This window comes from Echinops telfairi, unplaced genomic scaffold (assembly GCF_000313985.2).
Source record: "Echinops telfairi isolate 266 unplaced genomic scaffold, ASM31398v2 ScPeMD7_3533;HRSCAF=4204_0, whole genome shotgun sequence".
NCBI classification, from domain to species: domain Eukaryota; kingdom Metazoa; phylum Chordata; class Mammalia; order Afrosoricida; family Tenrecidae; genus Echinops; species Echinops telfairi.
This window is the reverse complement of record NW_022107431.1, coordinates 62,300,617-62,322,420: the sequence shown is the minus strand read 5'-3', so window position 1 is coordinate 62,322,420 and position 21,804 is coordinate 62,300,617. Positions and strand designations below refer to the sequence as shown.

Below are 21,804 nucleotides of genomic sequence, written 5' to 3'. Positions count from 1 at the left end.
GCCCAGTGTCCGTCAGGGAAGAGGAGCTGCTTACCAGGTCTCGGGTGGCAAGGTACATGAGGAGAGCACTGGAAGAGAAGGTCCGGAACTTGAACATGACTGTGGAGATGTTGGGGAACCAGCGAAGAGGGCGGCTAACCAACGCATAACCTTCTCCATCGAACTGAATCGTCCCCTCACGATCTTCCACCTGGGGACTAAAGAGAGAGGCATTGTGCATGAGAACTCAGTCGTTATATAAGATTTCCCTCCAAACTGTCTGCTGCTCTAAGGCGGGGGCCACCCACAATCGATCTCTGACCACATTAGGCCGTCATCCTAGATGACACCATCTTTCACCCGGACGTTTAAAATCATCTGCTCCCTCCTGTTCATGGCCCAGTGAAATCTAAACTTGATTCATAGGAGGAATGATGGAATCTTTGCAGCCTTGGGATATTCAATCATCTTGTTTCTTTACTCTCGTATTTAAAAAAAAACTAATGATTTTATCGGGGGCTCTTACAGCTCTTATAACAACCCATACATCAATTGTATCAGGCACATTTGTACATATGTTGCCATTATCCTTTCCAAAATATTTTCTTCATTGCTACTCTGCACCCTAATTGGCTCGTCTCCTCCCCATACCCCTTCAGTAAGGGGTGTCCAGTTGCCTACTGATGGGTTTTGAGGCTCCACTCTGCACTCACTCACCTTTACAATGATAGGATTTTTTGTTCTTTGATGCTTGATACCTGATCCCTTCGACAGCTCGTGGTCACACAGGCTGGTGTGCTTCCTCCATGAATGCCACCACCCCCCCCCCGCCTATCATGATTCCAATTCTACCTTACAAATCTGGCTAAACCAGAGGATGTACATTGGTACAGATGGCAACTGGAAACACAGGGAATCCAGGACAGATGACTCCTTCAGGACCAGTGGTGAGAGGGGCGATGCCTGGAGGGTGAAGGGAATGTGGGGTAGAAAGGAGGACCCGATTACAAGAATCTACGTATTGTCTCCTCCCTGGGGGATGGACGGCAGAGAAGAGGGCGGGGGGAGATGTTGGACAGTGTAACTTATGTCAAAACAATAATAATGTATGAAGTATGAAGGGTTCATGAGGGAGGGGGAGTGGGGAGGAAGGGGGGAAATGAGCAACTGATATTAAGGGCTAAAGTGGAAGGCAAATGTTTTGAGAATGATGAGGGCAACAAATGTACACATGTGCTTGACACAATGGATATATGTATGGATTGTGATAAGAATTGTACAAGCCCCCAATAAAATAATTAAAAAAGACCATTTTCTTTCTGCTTGGGCCCTTGGTATAAGCTCTCCTTATTTTCCTTCTTTCTCCCCTCATGAACCCTTAATACATTATAAATCATTATTGTTTTCATATCTTACACTGCCCGCTGTCTCCCTTCAACCACATTTCTTTTGTTCATTTCCACCCTGGGGTGGAGTGGGTTATATGATGATCACTGTGATAGATTTCCCCTTTCTCCCCCTTTTTCCCTGACCTTCCCCTACCCTCATGGTATCACTACTTCCACTACTGTTCCTGAGGGGTTTATCTATCATGGATTCCGTGTGTCTAGAGCTCTTATCTGTACCAGTGTACATGCTCCAGTCTATCTGGGTTTGTAAGGTAGAATTAGGGTCATGATAGTTGGGGGTGGGGGGCATTAAAGCACTAGAGGAATGTAGTGTGATTCATCAGTGCTATACCGCACCCTGGCTGGCTCATAGCTTCCTTGTGACCCTTCGGTGAGGCAATGTCTGATTGTCTACAGATGGGCTTTGGGTCTCTACTCTGACCCCACTAGTTTGTATTGGTATGGTTGTTTTGGGTCTTCTGACACCTGATACCTAATCCTGTCAGCACTTCATGATCACACAGGCTGGTGCGCTTCTTCCATATGGGCTTTGTTGCTTTCCTGCTAGATGGCTGCTTGTTTACCTTCAAGTCTTTAAGACCCTGTACACTATATCTTTTAATGGTCAGGTACCATCAGCTTTCTTCACCCCATTACTTATGCACCCGCTTTGTCTTCAGTGATTGTGTCCGGAAAGTGAGCATCATGGAATGCCAGTTTAATAGAACAAAATATTCTTGCATTGAGGGAGTACTTGGATGGAGGCCTAATGTCCATCTGCTACCTTAATACTACACCTATACATATATGCACATAAATCTATTTCCACATCCTCTTATATAAATATATTTATATATGTACATGCCTTTATTTAGACTTCTATATATGCCCGTTGCCTCCTAGCTCTTTCCTCTATTTCCTTTTACTTTTCTCTTGTCCCACTATGATGTTCAGGCTTCATCTGGGTTTCAGTAATTCCTCTCAGTTACATTACCCTTGGTCACACCCTACCAAGTCTCCTAGACCCTCCTCACCACCAGTTTGGATCACTTGTTGTTCCCTTGTCCCTGGTTTTGTTAACACCACTTCCTTTCCCCCCACTTTCCCCTCTCCCATGTCCCCTCAGAACTGTAGGTTCTGTTGTTTTCTCCTCTAGATTGTTCATCTAGCCTATCTTATTTAGACAGTCCTGCAGAGATAATAACATGCACAAAAACAAGACAGAGCACAACCAATCAACAAAATAAAACAAAACAACACCAACAAGCCAATGACAAAAAAACAAAATACAACACAAGAAAGAAAATCTTGTAGTTAGTTCAAGGACTGTTTGTTGACCTTTAAGAGTGTTTTCCGGTCGAGTCTGATGGGGTGCCATGCCAAGCTCTGGCCCCAAAGTCTATTTCTGGTATTCCCAGGGGACTTCATTGCTCTGTTCCCCTTGTTGCTCCGTTGCACGCCCTTAGTGCTTTGCCTCGTTGTGGTGGGATCAGATCAGGCGCAATTCCCACACTGTGCCTCCAGTGTTGTCCCCTGTAGGGCTTTGGGTCAGTGAGGGATGTCATGTCTCATAGTGGGGCAGGCCATATGGTCTTTTCTGTGGATTGGCCGCTTTGAGTGGGAAAATCATCCTCAAGGATTGGTGGGCCAGGATGTCCTCCACTCTCTTTTCCTCCTCCTTCATTTGTTCCCATGTGCTCTGATCAGACATGTCCCTCTCCCTGAGCTGCAGAGTCAGTGCTGTCCTCTGCAATACATTCTTCTGGGGGGAGGGGAAGGTGTCCATGTAGTTGGGATTGGGTCCATGAATGCCAGGTTATTAGAACAAAGTGCTCTTGCGTTGAGGGAGGACTTGAGTAGAGGCACAATGTCCATCTGCTTCCTTAATACTTAACATATAGATATATGTATATAGACCCATATCCCTATAATTATAAATTAATATATGCACATATGTTCATAGCTCTATTGCTATTTCTATAATTGTCTTTTCCTCCTAGTTCTTTCCTCTATTTCCTTTTACTTTCCTCCTGTCCCACTATCATGTTCGACCTTCATTCGGCTCTCAGTAATTCTTCAACCCCCACCAGGCATTCTACCCCCTCCTCACCATAGATTCTAGATCTCTTGTTGTTCCCTTGTCCTGGGTTTGTTGGTTCCCCTCCCTCTCCTCCCCTCCACCTTTCCCATGTCCCCAATGGAATCACTGGTTCCATTGTTTTCTTTTTAGGATTGTTTATCTTGTCTATCTTATGTAAATAGACATGAAAGAAGAAGAAAAAGAAGAAGTATAAATATCTCCAGGCTACTTTTAACTTTTATATTTCAGTTCAGATATAATTTTTCAAATGGGGACATCCTGAACAGTGTTCTTTCTTGATGTTTTATTACCAAGGAAGCCATGGTGTTTTCTCTCTAAGACTCAGCAAATTGCCTAATTTTATTTAAGTATCTCTGCCTATTTTCTATACTTTTAAAATATAATCTTTAAGCTTAATTTCATTTCCTGAAACATGATATGATAAACATATAAATGGCATCACAAACACATAGTTTATGTGAATCTAGATGGAAGAAAGGAGTTTTGGTGATGTATTGGTTATACATTTGGCTGTGTTCACAATGTCACCTGTTTGAAACCACCCACAGCTCTGAGGGAGAACAGTGAAGCTTTCTTCTCCCTAAGCAGTTACAGTCTTGGAAACCCCCAGGGACAGTTTTGCCCTGTCCTATAGGGTCAGCATGGACGGGATGGCAATGAGCTTGAGGTGGAGGAAGTTGGAATATTTTTCAGGAGTACTCCTGTTACTCACTCAGTTTCTGCTTGAAGGATTTAAATGTAATTTTTTTGTATCTCACGATTTCTTTTATTCTTTCCCTTAAGATTCAGCCTGTTATTTGCTAGAGTGGGGTGGTATTGACATGCTGGGTTCAATTTAGATAGTCACATCAGCATCTTAAACACATTAATTCATTGTATTTTAAAGTAAATGCTTCTAGCTCTCTAGAAGGAATATATCAGTTGCTTCAGGTTCTGTATAGTCTTAATAAATTCTGTGTAGAAATATACCCATGAAAACTTCACCATATGTTTAATATCTAGGCCAATGGCGATTTACAGGTGCAAACACCTTTATTTTTCTCCCCTGGAGAGTCTGGTGCGATTGAACCAATGACCTTTGCTTAGTAGCCCAGTGCCTAATCCATTAAGGCACCATTAAAAACGAATTGCAATCAAGTTAATTCTGACTCACAGTGATCTTACAGGACTGAGTAGAACTGCCCTTTGGATTTCCAAAGCTGTACATTTTGATGGGAGCTGATAGGTTTGTACTGCTGTCCTTTCAGTTAGCAGCCCAATACGTAACCTATTACACCATCAGAGTGCCATTAGGGCTCTGAATTTCAAAGCAAACTCACTGTCCTTGATTTGATTTTGACTCACAGTGACCACATAGGATGGAACAGACATGCCCCTGTGGGTTTTTCAAGACTGACAATCTTTATGAGAGTATAAAGCCTCTTCTTTTCTACTCAGGAGGGGCTGGTGGTTCTGAACTACTGATCTCAGGTTAGTAGTCCAACTCTTACTTAGCCCACGGCACCAAAGGGATCCTGTAGTTTCATATAGAAGACTAGACTTTTGTTTTCATGAAATATTGGCTCTTGAGGAAAGATTAGTGCACAGTTTTTAATGGGCTTCTGGAGGAAAGAGCATGCATTTTTCGATAAAATTCTCTACTGATAAATCAAGGTGTTGAAAAAAATAGTAGGGAAGAGTCTTGGCTACCACTGAGAACCAAGAAAGGGTTGTGGGAATCAAACCGACAGTTCCCCAGAATCTTGGGTCTCAAACATGCCACTTACTAATGTGGAGCACAACCAAAACACAAATGTCACTATATTATGTCACAAGGGGGTTTAAAAAAAACCCAGTTTTATTGAATAAATCTCTGGAACATTTATACCCTGGTGTTTTTATGCCTTGAATCTATTAATTGTCTCAACATAGAAGAGCCGTACAATAGTGGATTAGATGGCAGAAAGCCTGGTTCTGATGGAATGCCACTGAGACCTGCCTCACTGCCTACCAGCCCTTCACATGTCTGTCCTCCAAGACTCAACGGTGAGGTATGCATTAACCAACAGAGTGATTGCTAAGGACCATTCCAAATCCAACACATTAGGAGCTTCTCTGATTTAAGCAAATGTCCAATCTGTGGCAAAGAGGTTTTTGCTGGAAACAGCAAACCATAAACTTTCAGCTCCGTCGACTTCACTTAATTCAATTACCAGGCAAATCTTAATCTGAATTGGGGACTCTGGGAGTGGACCAATTGAAAGACTCCTTTCAGATGCAATATGTTTCAGCATCTACTGTCATATTAGAATTTTCACATTTATTTTGAACACATTTCGCTGTAAAAGCAACTACTATGGTATTCATAAATGCTGTTTCTTAACATGTCCCCTTTCTTCTCTTTTGATCCCTGAGATCTGGTTAGGTAAGAATTAATTATTTGGAATAGCTACACTCTTCTACACATAACTATAAAACTAGATGTACAATGAAGTTTAAGATATTTTAAAAATCATTATTATTTCAACACTGAGCTGAATGCATTTTACTTGCAGCATCCCCCGCCCCTAAGCTTATTTCAGTCTTAAGGGGCTCTCAGAATATAAGGTGTAAGATATAGTTTTTTTTTTATCCCACTGACAGATTCACTGTGCTAGAGTTTGCCCACAGCTCCTCTACTGATTGAGGAACAAATATAAATTTCTGAAGCTGACATTCTAAGGGTTTCTATGAAATTTTGTTGGCTCTTTAATGGGAATGAATGACCTTTATGTTAAAATGTGATATATATAACACGATATATATGTGATATATACAACATTGTATATATATGTATGTACATACATACATATATATATTCCTCTGAGGCAAGCCATCAGGAATGCAAAAAAAAATGAGGAGCTCTGCAAAATATCATCGCTACAAATACCAGTGGTGATGGGAAATTAGGCAGGTAGATCACTCAAAATCTATGCAATTTTGTAATCAGAGGAATCACAAATAAAATAACAATCCTAATCAGCTCAATCTTTGTGGAGAGGACTCCTTATTAAGAGAAAATTAAAGAAAGATGCTATCCACAAGATACCCACAAATGCGTTACAAAAATCCTGCACCTATAGGGACGGTAGAGTGGGAAAGGAATGAGGAAAGGTAAAAAATCTACAAACTTTACAAAGTCTCTGCAGGCTTTGGCTAGATCATGTCAAACTAAGGGGGCCCTTGGACGTTTCATTAGCATCATGGTAACTGTACACTTGCATATGGTCCCAGCAAACCAGCTCCATATCATCTACCCGATGACAGAATATTACACAATGTAATTCAAGCTTTTGTGTTGTCCAGGAAAGCCCCCGGGAGAGCTCTCAGCTCAACCAACCTGACTGTGCATCCTTTGCAGTCGCCTTCTTTTTCTCGGAAATTCCACAGCCCTATAGGTTTGTTGTCAAAGTATGCCTCTCCCATGCAGCCGTTGAATGTGATCACACGTACAGCGTCGGCTTTCTGCAGAGAGAAACGTGATGTTTGTTAGAATTTGGAGTTTCAAAAATAATCTAAAATATGTATGAGAGCTATCAGCAATAGAATCTAGAGTAGTGACTAATCATTTCTTTGGATTAACTTGAAGATATTCAGCTTTAAGCCATGTCAGATCCCCACAGCTGCTGAAAAATGCCCAGCGGAGAGGAAAAGATCAGTCAACCACACCAGGGAAATCTAGGCTATACCAGTCTATTAGTTTAGGAATAAATTCTTCCCGAGTTTATGACTCAGATTACTGTAGAAGGCAAATTAGATTATTTATGGTAGTAAATTCAGTATCTGGTACTGAGAAGGTATTCAATAAATACCATTGTTCTTTTAAGGAGCCCAGATGTGTTATTGAAGTAGGTGATGGGCACCTAGCCTCAAAGTCGGTGGTTCAAACCCATTAGCTGGACTGTTGGAGCAAGAGGAGGTTGTTTGCTTCTGTAAAGATGAAAAGTCTCAGAAACCTTAAGGAGCAGTTCTGCTGTGGAAAGGATTTGACTCCATGGAATAGGGATGGGTTTTGGTTTTATTGTGCCTTTTCTCTTTAGGCAAACCTGGGCCCCTAAATATACTAAGAAAATTTCTCTCCAAGGCTTATGAAAAGGGATACATAGATTATATATATATATATATATATATATATAATTACACACACACATAATTTTTTTTTCTTATCCTAGCATTGTCCCCAATTAAAATTTTTTTCCCTAACGTACCTAAGACATTTTACAGTTGATAGGCATGAAAGGAAAAATGACTACTTTTGGAAAAGACCTTGTTGGTGTTCATTGCTGCTAAAAACAGAACAGAGCCTGACATTTAACCACCAAAAAGCTTTCTGCAGTTGAGTTAATCGTGACTCCTAGCGACACAATGGGACAACTGTCTCCCTTATGGAGGCAGCCGGCCACATCTTTCTAATAGCAGACCAATACGTATTCAGTGAATGACAACCCTAGTAGCATCCTTCTTACAAGGGAGGATCAGAAACAAAATACATGCCACCATCATGAAGGAGTGAATGGACTCGTGTCACATCTTGATGTAATTTTAGTAGTTTTTTATGTTTACGCTTAGGTATGACACATATTGCATTCTGGTCCCTTCTAGGAGGGGGCTACAAAAGTTTGTGGAAAAAATAGGTTTGAAAGATAATGGAATTTTCCCTTGAGCATTTCAATGTCCCCTCTTTCATTTAGAAACAGTGGCAAAGGTAATCCACGTTTCCAAATAGTCTTGTGGAAAAAGGGAATCACTATGCTTGAGAAAACAATGCAAGAAGATGGTCACTGGATGATTGAATGTTTCCAGTGATAATTTTGCTTTGTGGAGAAAATGTTGATTGCAGTCACTACCATTTCCAAGTCGGAGTGCTCTCTGTAATGCTAATCCGTCGCGATTCTACTTGATTCCTGCTATTTTTCCACTTGAAAGACTCCACTTGGGCAACACCCTCACTTAGTTGAATTACTATCAACCAGTTCATTTAGCTACTTGTTTTCAGTTTGGGTTCATGTTCTGGTGTGGCAGGAGCCTTGGGACACCTGGCCCAAACGTGTTTTCAAGATTTTCTGTGATTTCATTTGATTATGTCTCCTTCTGCTTTTCTGAGTCTGACACAAAAGTTGCTTTGTGCAAGGGACATGTGAGTAACAACATTTCTGGTGGTATAAAATGTGGCGATTGCTGTATCTTATGTATTTGTCACATACTTTATACACACAATTTCTGTGTGCATCGTAGAAGTAAAGTGTGATGGTTCCTGGTCACAAATCTAGACTCTTGTGCTAGCTTTCCTGTGTTCGAATTCCAGCCCCACCATTAATTAGCTGTGTGACTTTGGGCAAGTGACTAACATTTTCTGTCCCTCAGTTTCCTCAACTATAAAGTATAGGCTACCTTTCCAAACATTGTGAGATTAAGTAAATTATTTTTTCTGAAACACATAAAAATAGTACTTGGCACATGATCAGGGTAGTGTGAGTTTATGAAATTTTATTATTGTGTCCTACAATAGTAGACAATTTCTCTCTCCCTTTTCTAGGTGAGGAAACTGAAGGTCAAGAGGTTAAGTGCCTTGTTTCTGGGCAAATTTTAGTCATTGCTAGAATAGGAAAACCAATTCAGATTTGATTTCAAAATTCATGGCTTTAGTACAATGCTGTGCAGCCTCTATATTTATCTTTGTTGGGCGATGGGGTATGGCTATATATTTACTAGGTACCATATATATTTATATGTGATTCTAAGGAATGAGGATGCTTTTTAGTGTGTAGTTTTGGAATCATTTCTAGTACTTTAGAGTCACATCTCATACATAAAGCAAATAAAATAACCTTGCTCTAAAATAAGGTTGAGTTCTCATATAAATTTGGGGTCACCTGGTGTTTTCACATGTCCTGACTAATCTCATCCTAAGATGATGCTGACAAGCCCAGAATTATGCCTTATATTTGGTTATGCTCTTACAGCTCACCCCCAGGTCATTTTCCAACATCTAATTCTATTTCATCAACATGGGCTCGTTGAAAATGTAGGCATTTTGTAATTTGAAATTCACAAGGACCTGTCATGAAGCAATTATGAATATTAAGTGAGTTACCCTATAAGAATGAGGAGAATCACAAGTTGAAAACTTTTAAAACCAGATCATGATTTGAACGCTTATGACTCATATGATATTTCCCCGGGTGTTCATAAATCTTTTAATTAGATGTGAGTATGAACTTTATAACACTTAATATCTATAAATCATAAATCTATGGAGAGAATGAAGTATATTTAAAAACAAAACAAAACACGTTTTCCTAGCAGTGACTTAAATGAGAATATAAAAACTGTGTCACAGATAAGGGCCAAACAGTATTGGGTTAAGGTAAATAGACTTAGGCTTAAAAAATAATGTTTTGAGATTGAAATTCGAGGAAGGAAGCATTCTTACTCGAAATAAAGTCATGTGTTGAATAATAGATTTGAATTAGAAAGTAGTCCAGGTTCAAAATAAACTCATGTGTTGAGTAACAGATTTGAATTAGAAAGCAGTCCAGGATTTTCAGAGCTACATTGTGCCTTCTGAGGAAATAATCTATGGAAAGAGCTGTCTAAATAAAAAGGAAATAAGCAGGATAGGGAAGAAGACATTACCTTTAATTTCCCGGTCAAGCCGCCGACAAACAGCATGGCGTTGGCATCCACATCTAGAATAGTGTATCCTGGGGGAGACACGGAGCTGTGTACACTGGGCACCATACTGGCTTTGGGTCCATCCAGGGCTCTCACAGAAATTGTTCCATTTCTCCCAGTTCTTCCAGAGTTAGGGGTTGGAGTGAAGGGGAAGAATATATAGAAAGGAGATAAGCATCACTATGAGTTTAAGGGGTATACAATGAATATTTTAGAAATAGTTTTTACCTTAGAACATTCCAGATTCATTAAATCTCAAATCAAAATCCAAAATCTGACCTCTACAGGAGATATATGGCCAGACTCATCTAAAGTCAGAGAGCAACATGCTCTGATCCCATGGGCACCCAGTGATGTAAGATGACATCAGCAGCCATTAGCTGATGGGGTGGCTATTGGTTGGATGGAAAGCCTTTTTCCTACTGCTTTACCTAATGTTTAGTATTTACCAACACATGTGATTTAAACAAGTTGACCGTATTTCTTTTAGCATGCTGTTCAATTTAATTTAGCAAGCAAACTCTACAAGAGCCACCCTTCTGCATTATCTGCTGCATAATTTTTCCTAAAATCTCTAATTATATCTTGGACCTAAACTTGCTGATATTGTCTTCCTGGAATGGTACTATCTTTAATGTCTGGCACATCATCTTAATATACATAAAGTAACATTTAGTCTTCAGAGTGGTGTGTACACAGTGTATGGAAGAAATTCACTTTTTAAATTCAATTAATAGAATTTTGAAAGCTACTGTCATTGTATCTCATTTCCTTTTTAAAAGTGATTGATTTCCATGGATGGTTACAGATGAAAATCTGCTCCCTGTGCTAAGGCAAGCAGTCATAACAACACCTCAGTGTCGTCTTTCTCTTCCTGCTAGCTCGTTTTGGTAATTCTTTTTTCTTTGTGGGTGCAGTACTAAATGAAATACATGAAAAGAATTAAATTAATTTATTCAAATCATATCAGAATGTTTTATTTGGACACAACTACACTGTTAGCATAAATCTCCTTAATTAAGAAAACACTTAATCACCCCCCACAATGCCACCACTCCCAAGTACATTCTCTCTCTTCTTTCTCTCTCTTCCTCCTTCCCTCTCTCTTCCTCTACCCCACCCACTTTTAGAAATATTGCTTCTCCTGTTATTGAGTTGATTTTAAACTCAAGGTGACCCATGTGACAGAGTAGAATGGACTTGTAGGATTTTCTAGAAGCCTGGCGGTGCAGTGGTTCGGGTGGGCTGCTAACCTCAGGTGGAGCACTTTCAAACTCCTAGTTGCTTCACTGGGGAAAGATGAGACTTCCTACTCCGGAAGTTACAAGGGGCAGTTCGACCCTGTTCTGCTGGGTCGCTGTGAGTCCTAATTACTCGATGGTGGTGAGTTTGGTTTGGTTTGGAAGCTCTATGGGACGTGATTTCCATAGTCTTTCTCTGTCAGCACCAATAGGAGGGTTAAGTCCTCTAAGCAATGGGTCAGCAGCTGAGCACTCAATCATTGAGCCACTAGGGCTCCTTCACTTCTCATTCAGTATATCTTTTAAAATAAAGGCATTTTAACGAGAACAATTAGGCATATGCAATAATAGAGTAGAAATTTTGCATCCATCACCTAGACTCAACAGTTACCATTTCAAGTCTTCTTCTCCCAACTCTGATCAGCTTCATCAACTCTAACCATATCTTTCAACTTGCACTGGCCAATACCTTGAAGGTTTTTCAGTTCCTATAAGGCACTTCAAAGATACTCCTCTCCCCTCACATGTGTTTGTACATTGTTTCACATATATGTGCATACACATATATACAGCTTTATTTGTGAAATGAAAATAAGTTTCCTTATCAACTGGAAAATGATTTCAACATTCTGTTGTATTTAATTATATTAATTGTTACTTAATTAGTTACCTTGATGCTTCAATACGGTACCAATATGAGTCATCAATAGTCAAATCTGGATATTCTACACGTCCAACTCCAGATCCAACATCCCAGAGGAAGCTGACTTTTCCTTTGCGCATTTCTATAGCCAGGAAGTCAATCTAGTGCAGAGAAACACAAACACAGTAGTTGTCACTTGTAAACCACTCCAAAGAGGAGGTCAGCAGAGTTCTGTCTGATGGATGCCATTTACAGTCATGCTAAAAAACTGATAACTGTACAATAAGACTCCCCAAATGAAGTGTTCCATCATTATGTAAGTTTAAATCAGTATTTTATTAATGAAACACGATGTCCATACCACAGGCATATATATTAATCTTATCAAATCTAGTTAGGTCTGACGTTGAGAAAAAAGGCTTGTCCCTTTCTGATAATCATAGTACAAATAAATAGTTGAATCAGAAATTCATTATTATTTTCACCAAGGGCACTGATATTTTTGAGATTGAAGTTATGCTTTTTAACCCAAGGTGAGCCAGAACTCCTCAGTGGGATGGCAAGTATTGACTGATGTCAGGCTCAATCTATTGAATCTATTATGTTTTGGAACCTTTCCATGCAAGGAAGGTCACATGGTGCCAAAGGAAGGTATCAGCATTTTCGTGTGGACTTTTATTGACCCCGCTTCTATTATGTCCATTTAAGTCATATAGGCAATATGAAATGATGCTTTTGTAGGTAAGAGATGAGTATAGGGTTAGCTACTTTATTTGCTTTAACATGAAAATAGGTTGTAAAGTGTTTTAATTTCTTGCACTTAAATATTGTAGGAAAGTGTCTTATTCAATATTTAAGAACACTGTAAGGTAGGCACTAAAGTTTCCATTACTAGAAGGCCACATTAGATGGTTTGGGGGCTGGGTTATTGGAGTCTATACACTTTCCCTACTTCAAGATGAACCTCTGACATGTATAGTAGGCCAAGAAAAGCTGAAGATTAGACTTACAAATTTTGCACTTCCAAGATAAAAAAGAAGATTGTCGGCAACCATTGTTTTGACATTCACAATGATATTATTGTAGCTTCCTTTCTTGATTTCTGGCTTGTATGTTCGAATGCAGTCACCTCCCGAAGAGACAGATACTTTGATCTTCAAGACAAACAAGGTACAAAGAACCAAAACTAAATCTCTCAAAAAGTTGGAAGTCACTCCCAAACAAGCACAGAACTGTCATCATTTCTTCTTTGAAGTTATTTTCTTATCATCAAATAGCATCATTAAATGCCCATATGCAGACACCATTATACTCATTAATGAAAGCACAGAAGAGCAATTTTCTATCAGTATTTTGACAATGAGCTATTCACTATTCCACATCTTGTTAGCATGCTATTATTTTTTTTGACACATGCAACTAACAAATTCTTGCCTTCATACCTTACCCCTTTACAAAAATGGGAACAAAGAAGAGATATTTTCCAAAGATAATTTTACATGAATCTCATGGCAATGATCTTCATTAAAATGCTTAATGGAATTTTAAGATAGAAATTTCAGCGACCTTAGTTTTGGCTATCAATTAAAGAAGGGAAAGGTTTTCTTTTCTTGTCATTTTCTGGGAAAAAATTACTTACCGCCCCATGTTGTTAGCATTGCAGGAAACCAAATAGATTTTGTTCTAGATGTTCTAACAATAAGAAGAATATTAATCATTTTGCTCAGAACATATATTTCAGAATAAATTATACCTTTTATTAAGATGCTAGGAAATGATATGGAAATTATTTCTAGTGGCTCTCCCTACTAATGTAATAAACAGGTCTTTTTTTTCTTTTACTAGCACTTTCAAAATTACTATAAATTACTGAAAGAGGAATCCCTTTGTGACTGTAACTGACACTGCTCAGTCCAATTTTTACTTACATTTAGGGAGTCTGCCTTTAACACTAGTTAAAGGAGTCCTAAGAAACACTGGTTGATTCTTTGAGCTCATTTTCTTAGGGGAGGTGCAACAGCATCATCAACTCCTAAGGCAATTTCAGGACAGCACTGCTGTCGCTGGGACTCAGAGATCAGCTATGACTTTGCTCAGTGGTAGAGTTCAGAGATGGAGGGAGAGTCCGAGCATGTGAAGTCCCTCTTTGCCACTGACTCAAATGCCCACCCTCAAGACATGTCTTGCCCTTTGCTGTTACTTACTATCCAGTTGACCCATCTCCAAGTCACAGTGACCCCACAGGGTTGTCAGGGTTGTGACCTTTGGAAGCAGATCACCAAGCCTGCCTTCCAACTAGCTTCTGACATTTGGCTAGTCATTAAGCACTTGATGCCCACCTTGACAAAATAAAACAACCCCCTAACCCCTGCCTTCTAATCTATCCTGACTTATAGTGGCCTTATAACACAGAGTAGAACTGATCCAGAGCATCTCCAAAGCTACAAATAGTTACAGACGGGGGTTACTGCAACTTTCTCACACAGAGTGGCTGATGGGCTCAAACCACCAACCACTGAATTAGCAGCTCAGGACTTAGGGACTGTGACACTGGGTCATTTTTGATGCCACCCTTACTAGCAACGCATCTTCATTTTCCTTTCCATTTTATGCTTCTTGGATAGGTTGCAAATAAGGTATGTATAGTTCACTCAGCTTGGGAGAAAGCCAACTGGCATTATTGTTATACCCCAAGAGAGGGACTGTTTAATACCAAGTAAGAGAGCCCAGGTCATTAAAGCAGGCTGCATGTTATAGGGATGCCAAGAGAAGGGAGTGTAGGCAGTACCATGACTTCTCTCCAAGGGTGGTGCAGGCAACACTGAGGGAGTGCTGGGTGCCAGTTTTGCCTTGGACAAGTATGTCCATTCAGGTCTAGATGTTTAAGAGGTCTGCAGACACAGCAGACCTGTGGTATGGCCTGCAGACCCTGCGAAATCAGAGTCAAGTTGATCCTGGTTCAGGCTGTTTCCAGGAGTGTTAGGGTAAAACTGTGCTCCACAGACCTGTGTGTGGTAACTTGGAAATCATGTAGGAAGCCTGTTGCCCAGATGGCTTCCTCTGACCTTGTCTTTCCCTAAAGGTTTCAGCCCAGCCTACAAACTGAGGACCCTTGGGACCTAGCTATTGTCTCTAGAGGGTTTTCCCTGTGTACTGATGGAGGATCTTCTGGGTGTGGCAGGTTTCAGGTAGGTAGTTAGGTCTTTGCACTGCAGATAAAGGGATTCCACTTGTTTTTACTGTGCTGAGAATAATTAAATCAAAATGAATGTGGGGAAAAAAATCAAGAATGCAGATATGTGTGGACAGGGAGTATTACGTGGTAGAGTAGTCATTACACAAAAAATTATCTGAGAACTTAGAGACTCTAAAAACTATAAAGCAAAACAAGAGAAAGACAATCTAGTAAAAAGGTGGGAAGGAGGAACACAGTCTTCTAATGCTTCTAAAGTTCAGGAAAGGGTATGAGACTATGCATCCTGTGAATCCATACTGTTGTAAGATCTGGACATTGGTCATGTGTGATCTCTGAAGCAGGCTCTATATGGCATCAAAAGAAGATTAAGGAAGATAAAACATCAAGATCTGACTCGAAATTATGAATGGGCATAAGTAACAGGCTCGGCAATCCTTGGGAGGGAATCGTATCTAAACGGTAGTGGGGCTGGACAAGTAGTCACAATGGAACCATGTATGTAGCTTGTCTGTTCTTGTTTTTGTAAATGCTTTATAAAGTGTGGCATATTATAGTTTAATCATAAACCAGCCACCTCCGCCCCTCCCTGTAAGAGCAGAATTAAATGACCATTCTCTGTTACTGTTCATTGAAGAAATAACTGAATATGGGTGGAATGATGACTGGCTAAGGAAGATTTCAAGCCCTGTTCAGCATGCTTGATGGATGGCAAATTCAAAAGGGCGGGTTGCCAAATAGAAGAAGCAGAGCATTAGTACTGAAATCTAACTCAATTGATGAAACTTCAACTGAATATTGAAAATCTGAAAGGGTAGTGAATTTATTATTAGGATGTCTCAAATCACGAGGAGTCACAAGTACACTTTTTTGTTACAATTCATTTGATTTGTTTGTTATTCAAAAGAGCTTAATTTGTATTTATTTAGCTTTCTGACTTGTTGCTTGTGCCTTACACACTTTCACAATGATTTTCTGCTCCTCAATAAGGAAAGCATGCTTGACCCTGTCCTGGACACATTTAGCACACATGGAACCACCACAAGGCCTGCTGACATGGTTTTTGCTTTGGACAACCTCACAAGAACTTTAGGTCTCACCACACGAACCTCCTGGAAGTGGGCCTGGACACATACCACATGCAGATTTAGTGCATTACCAACCTTCTTTGTATAGAGGTAAACTATTCTATTTTTAGGGGGTTGAGACAGCCCAGTTTCATTAGAGGCTGTATTGTATGACAGCCTACATTAGTAGGTCAGAATGCCTCTACACAGCGTCCTCAGAAGAGAAAAAGTACACTTTTAGCAAAGTTTGGAAATCTTAAAAAATAAGCATCTCTGAACAAAATGATTGTGTTAGTCTAGGTAGATAAGAGAAACAAATTCATAGACACTCATATGTATATAAGCAAGAGCTTTATATATAAGAGAAATTGAATATTGAGAAAACATCCCAGCCCAGTCCAGATAAAGTCCATAAGTTTGGTATTAGCCCAGATGTCTGATAACAATTTATAAATTCCTCTTCAGACTCACAAAACACATGCAATGATGCTGAGTGCTGGATGATCACAGGAAAGTCTTGTGGATCCAGTGGCACTGTAAGCATCTCAGCGCTGACAGAGGTCTCCACGTGGTTTCTCTAGCTCCGAGGCTCTGGCTGCCATCAGCCTGTCTCCATGTGGCTTGTCAACAAGAATGTCTTGCAGGGACTCAGCCTTGTCAGTTGAGAGTCTCCAAGGGAGTGAGCCTGTGTCTTGCCTCCATTGAGCTATTTGTCTCCTTAGCGCCCCCAAATGAGGCCAACAAGCTAAGATCTGATTGACAGGCTAAACATCACCCCTTCAGTCTTCATACTCTCAAACTTACAACAGATTATACAGCTACCACAAACCACCCCTTGCCAATTTGACACTTCCATACAACTCTTTAGTCATATACAATTTTCAAACCAACAATACTAAAATCTTATCTGTACCTAATAGGATGAAACCAAAATGTATACAATTGAATATGTGCAACCCTCATTTAAACAGAACATTTTATAAGTGAACAAAACCAAAATATATTATGCCAATCAATTGAAGTTAAGCAACACCTATACCATAAACCTATAATTCTATGAATATATACCCCCACCTATGAAAGTTTGTAAGCCATCTACTTCATGCCTTTATCCGCCCCACTTTGGGTATCCATTTACAACATTTACAACAACCCAGTGCTCTGAGGAGACAATGATAATTTTTGATGTAAAGAATTTTCATTCCATTTGGAACCTTGTGAAATCTGCATCCATAAGCAAAGTCAAATCAGGCTATCCATAACGTCTGCAGCAATATGTATCAGTTCACAGGCTCAAATATCTTCTCTTCATCTGGTCAACTCTGTGTGGGCTGCTCACATGGGTTCATCACAAATTCTCAAAACCCTATCCCCCTTTTGCTGGTCATGAACTTCAAACCCGTCAACCCACTCTCATCTTCGCCTCTAGTTCCTGTAAATCAGGTCCACAGATGTCAGTGGTCAGATTCAATCCATCTCTTTATTGCTGCATTTCTCTCTATTCCACTCAACAAGTGGATTCAGGTGGTCACCTAGCAAGCATTTCAGTCTGCCCATGGGGACCCTTTAACGTTCAATCTTAGAGAGGAGTTTTCATCATGGTTCCAGATTTTTTTCCAGCTTCTGACAAAAACCACTAGTTCAAACTTCAAAAATCCAGAGTTCCTTTTTTCTTCAGTCTGTCCACAATCGCCTAGGCATGTCTCTTGGAATGCAAATATCCTGAGTACTCCAAAGCCCTGAGTGGGGCTTATTTTTTCACAATCTTCTTTTCCAGGCATGATTTAAACCCATTTAAACATCAAATTTTAAATGCGTAAGGCAAGTGGACTTACAAGCACCCTATTTTCATACTTCCAATAATCATTTCTATCAATCTTGTATCAACAATAATAAACAGAAGAAATCATTATAAACAAAGTCGAATCAGATACTAATCTCAATCCTGAAAACAGTCAAATTCAGTCCTTATTTAGCTTATCTTAATCCTTATCTAAATGATTCTTTTGATACAAAAATATCAGATTAGGCCTCTAAAACCATCAAGCCAGAGCCAGGCTTTCTGTCAGCCATTTTGACCTTCTGTCAGCCATTTTCCCTAAGCAGCATGGTTTCTGAGAAATTCAAGGGGCAATTTCTACCCCTGAGCTCAAAATATACATTAATGAAATTCATTTTCAAAATGTAAAACAGGAACAGCCAAAGGTAACAATCGAAGAAAATAATCAAAAATTTACCTTCCCATATTCTTTCCAGAAAACCACCCATGGCCATATCTGACCTCTGGCTAGCCAAAGAAGAAAAACTACATGAGGTGGAGGTCAAACAAGCACCCACTCTCCATCTAATGATTGGCTTCTCTAGTACTTGACTCCCAAGTTACTATACTGTGTTAGTCCGGGAAGACAAGAGAAACCAATTCATAGACACTCAGATATGTATAAGCAAGAGCTTTATATGCAAGAGAAATTGAATATTGAGAAAACATCCCAGCTCAGTCCAGATCAAGTCTATAAGTTCGGTATTAGCCCATATGTCTGATACCAATCTATAAATTCCTCTTCAGACTCACAAAACACATGCAATGATGCTGAGTGCTGGATAATCACAGGCCAGTGGGTGGAAAGTCTTGTGGATCCAGTGGCACTGTAAGCATCTCAGCGCTGACAGAGGTCTCCACATGGCTTCTCCAGCTCTGAGGCTCTAGCTGCCATCAGCCTGTCTCCATGTGGCTTGTCAACAAGAATGTCTTGCAGGGACTCAGCCTTGTCAACTGAGAATCTCCAAGGGAGTGAGCCTGTGTCATGCCTCCATCGAGCTATTTATCTCCTTAGCACCTCCAAATGAGGTCATTAAGCTATGATCTGATTGACAGGCTAAACTTCACCCCTTCACTCTTAATGCTCTCAAATTGACAACAGATTATATAACTACCACAATGATGGAATACTCCAAGTACCAGCAATTGATTTTGTGAAGTAACTTACTCCATAACTCATACCCATTCGTGTATGAAACATAGATTTCCTTTTTTGCTCCCTGTTCTCTTTGTGTTTTGATTCCCAACCCCAGGTACTCCTTTGAGCCAGGTACAGTATTTACACATTCCTCTAGAAGAAATCTGTATGCATATGTGCCTCTCATAAGAACAGGAATATTTATGGAAAACAAATTTCTGCTCAGGAAGTTGGGTTCTATCAATCATTGTTATTTCTAATGTGAAACCTTAGTAAACCTTCTATATAAAAAGAATCATGAAGTAATAGGTGTCTTGAAGGCATTTTTCACACCACATTGCTAATCAGTTAATCATCATGAACACAATTAACCATTATGGAGTATCCCATTACTGTATTTGTTGGATTTTCCCTGCATTTTCTATTCACTCATTCACTTAAAAATACCAGCCACTCAATTACAGAGCCAACTAGCCAAAAGAAAGCCACTTCAAAATCAATGTCTTCTTTTTCTTGGTCATATCCATCTGTATGCATTAGGGTCATATGCAAATCCTCATGTCTGGTTCCAAAATATATTTGCAAAACAGGAAAATGTACCCTTCAGTTAGCAAAAAGCTTACTTGGAAAAAACCCCAAAATTTCTGTCTGCATATTTTTAATTTGTTACACTGTGTAAGGCATTGTGTTGTAGCTTTTAATTCTGTAAGTGATAGGAAATAATCTAGAAATGCATGAACCATAGTTTCTCTACAGTTATTTATATCTTTCATTAATTTTGTATTCTCCATTTATATATTTACATGTCAGAATTTTATCAGTTGGAGGGGTTATTTATAATGGATAATTATTTTGGAATGTATCTAGATTTCATTATAAGGAAAAAAATAATAAAATATCCAGATTTACTCATTTGATGATTAAATAAGAAAATGTGGCTAAAAATTGGATCCACAAAGAATATATTGATATACTACTACTGCTTCTTCAAAATAAACATTGCAAAACATAAGAGCAGTACTTCCTTCTTCTTCCTTATTCTTGCCACTGCCATGACCACAGTTGGGCCTCTTGTTAAGTTTGATTTGTTTCCCTCTAGTTTCTTCCATCTAACATTGACTACCTGGCGATTCATGTTCAAAAAGCACAGCTCTGATTATCCACATTTCATGGTCAATAACTCTCATTTTATCATTACCAATGAGGCTTATCACAGATACAATTGTTGCTAAATAAAACTGCTTAACTTGCCACCCAGTGTCTGACAAGCTTCTACTTGTCCTTTCCAGTACAGTGTTCCCTCTCCGGATGGCTCTTGGCCAACTAGGCTGCTCTTTCCTGAACTGAGTGCAGAACTTATTTTTGCTCTCTGTCTTTGCTCAAGCCATTCCCCCTTCTCCAAGTTCTCTCCAACACCACTCTCCCTTCACAATTCATACTTGAAGCCTGGCTCAATATTTTTTCCTTTTAAGATATCTTTTCATAGCCCCTGGTGGTGTCCCTCCCACCCGTGCCCCCAGACGTCTATAGCAGTGGTTTTCAATCTTCCTAATGCCACACCATTTAATACAGTTGCTCATGTTGTGGTGACCCCAAACCACAAAATGATTTTTGTTGCTACTTCATAACTGTAATTCTGCTACTGTTATGAAACATCATGGAAATATCTGATATGCACGATGTATTTTCATTGTTAAAAATTGAACATAATTAAAGTATAGTGATTAATCACAAAATCAATATGTAATTGTATGTTGTGAAATATTTATTTCTAATCACAAATTAATCAAATTTTGTCTTGAAGCATGGTGTAGCAGGGGTAAAAGTCTTCACACCAGGTACTCGTATGTGGGCGTATCTGCATGTGGGTGGACTTGCCTGGAGACAGATAGAGGAGCGGTATCTCGGTTCCTAAGACTATTGGAAATATGTGCTTTCTGATGGTCTTAGGTGACCCCTGTGAAAGGGTCATTCGATGCCCAAAGGGGTTGTGACCCACAGGTTGAGAACCACTGGTCTACAGGCAGCTCTTCCCATTTCTGATGTAAGATACTATAATATTTGCATTATATAAGATTTATTTATGTATATATTTATTTCATGATTGAGGAGACGAGTTGCATAGTGGTTACACATTGGGCCAATAGCCTCAGGTGCAGCTGTTTGAAACCACCAGTCACTTGCCGGAGACATATGAAGCTTTCTACTCCCACAGAGTTGCAATCTTGGAAAACCTTAGGGACAGTTCTACCTCGCCCCATTGGGTCCCCACGATTCAGAATGAACTCGACGGCAGTGAGTTTGGTTTTTTGGTATCTAATTTTATGACAGGTTGTCTTAAGGATACTCACATGAGTTGCCATTGAGTTGATTTTCAGTAATAGAAACCATGAGTGTCAGTAGAAGTATGCACTATAGGGTTTTAAATGCCTGATTTGGGGGATGTAGGTATCCACGTCTTTCTTCTGAGCCACGTTTAGGAGGATGCCACCCACTACTGTGTTGTGAGCAGCGGGGCCCTTTCCCCATTTCTACCACTCAG

General features: G+C 39.7%; 1 protein-coding gene across 6 annotated transcripts in view; it reads right to left on the bottom strand.

Annotated features, from left to right (window-relative positions):
* Positions 1-21,804, bottom strand: part of LAMA2 (laminin subunit alpha 2) — a 671,264-nt gene that overhangs the window by 58,612 nt on the left and 590,848 nt on the right. For all 6 annotated transcript variants that reach the window (XM_045294657.1, XM_045294659.1, XM_045294658.1 and 3 more), the window contains 5 exons: positions 13,056-13,199; positions 12,073-12,206; positions 10,123-10,282; positions 6,827-6,951; positions 35-197 (listed from right to left, as the gene is read on the bottom strand). In XM_045294657.1, the coding sequence (XP_045150592.1) occupies positions 35-197; positions 6,827-6,951; positions 10,123-10,282; positions 12,073-12,206; positions 13,056-13,199 (726 nt within the window). The remainder of the gene's footprint in view (positions 1-34; positions 198-6,826; positions 6,952-10,122; positions 10,283-12,072; positions 12,207-13,055; positions 13,200-21,804) is intronic.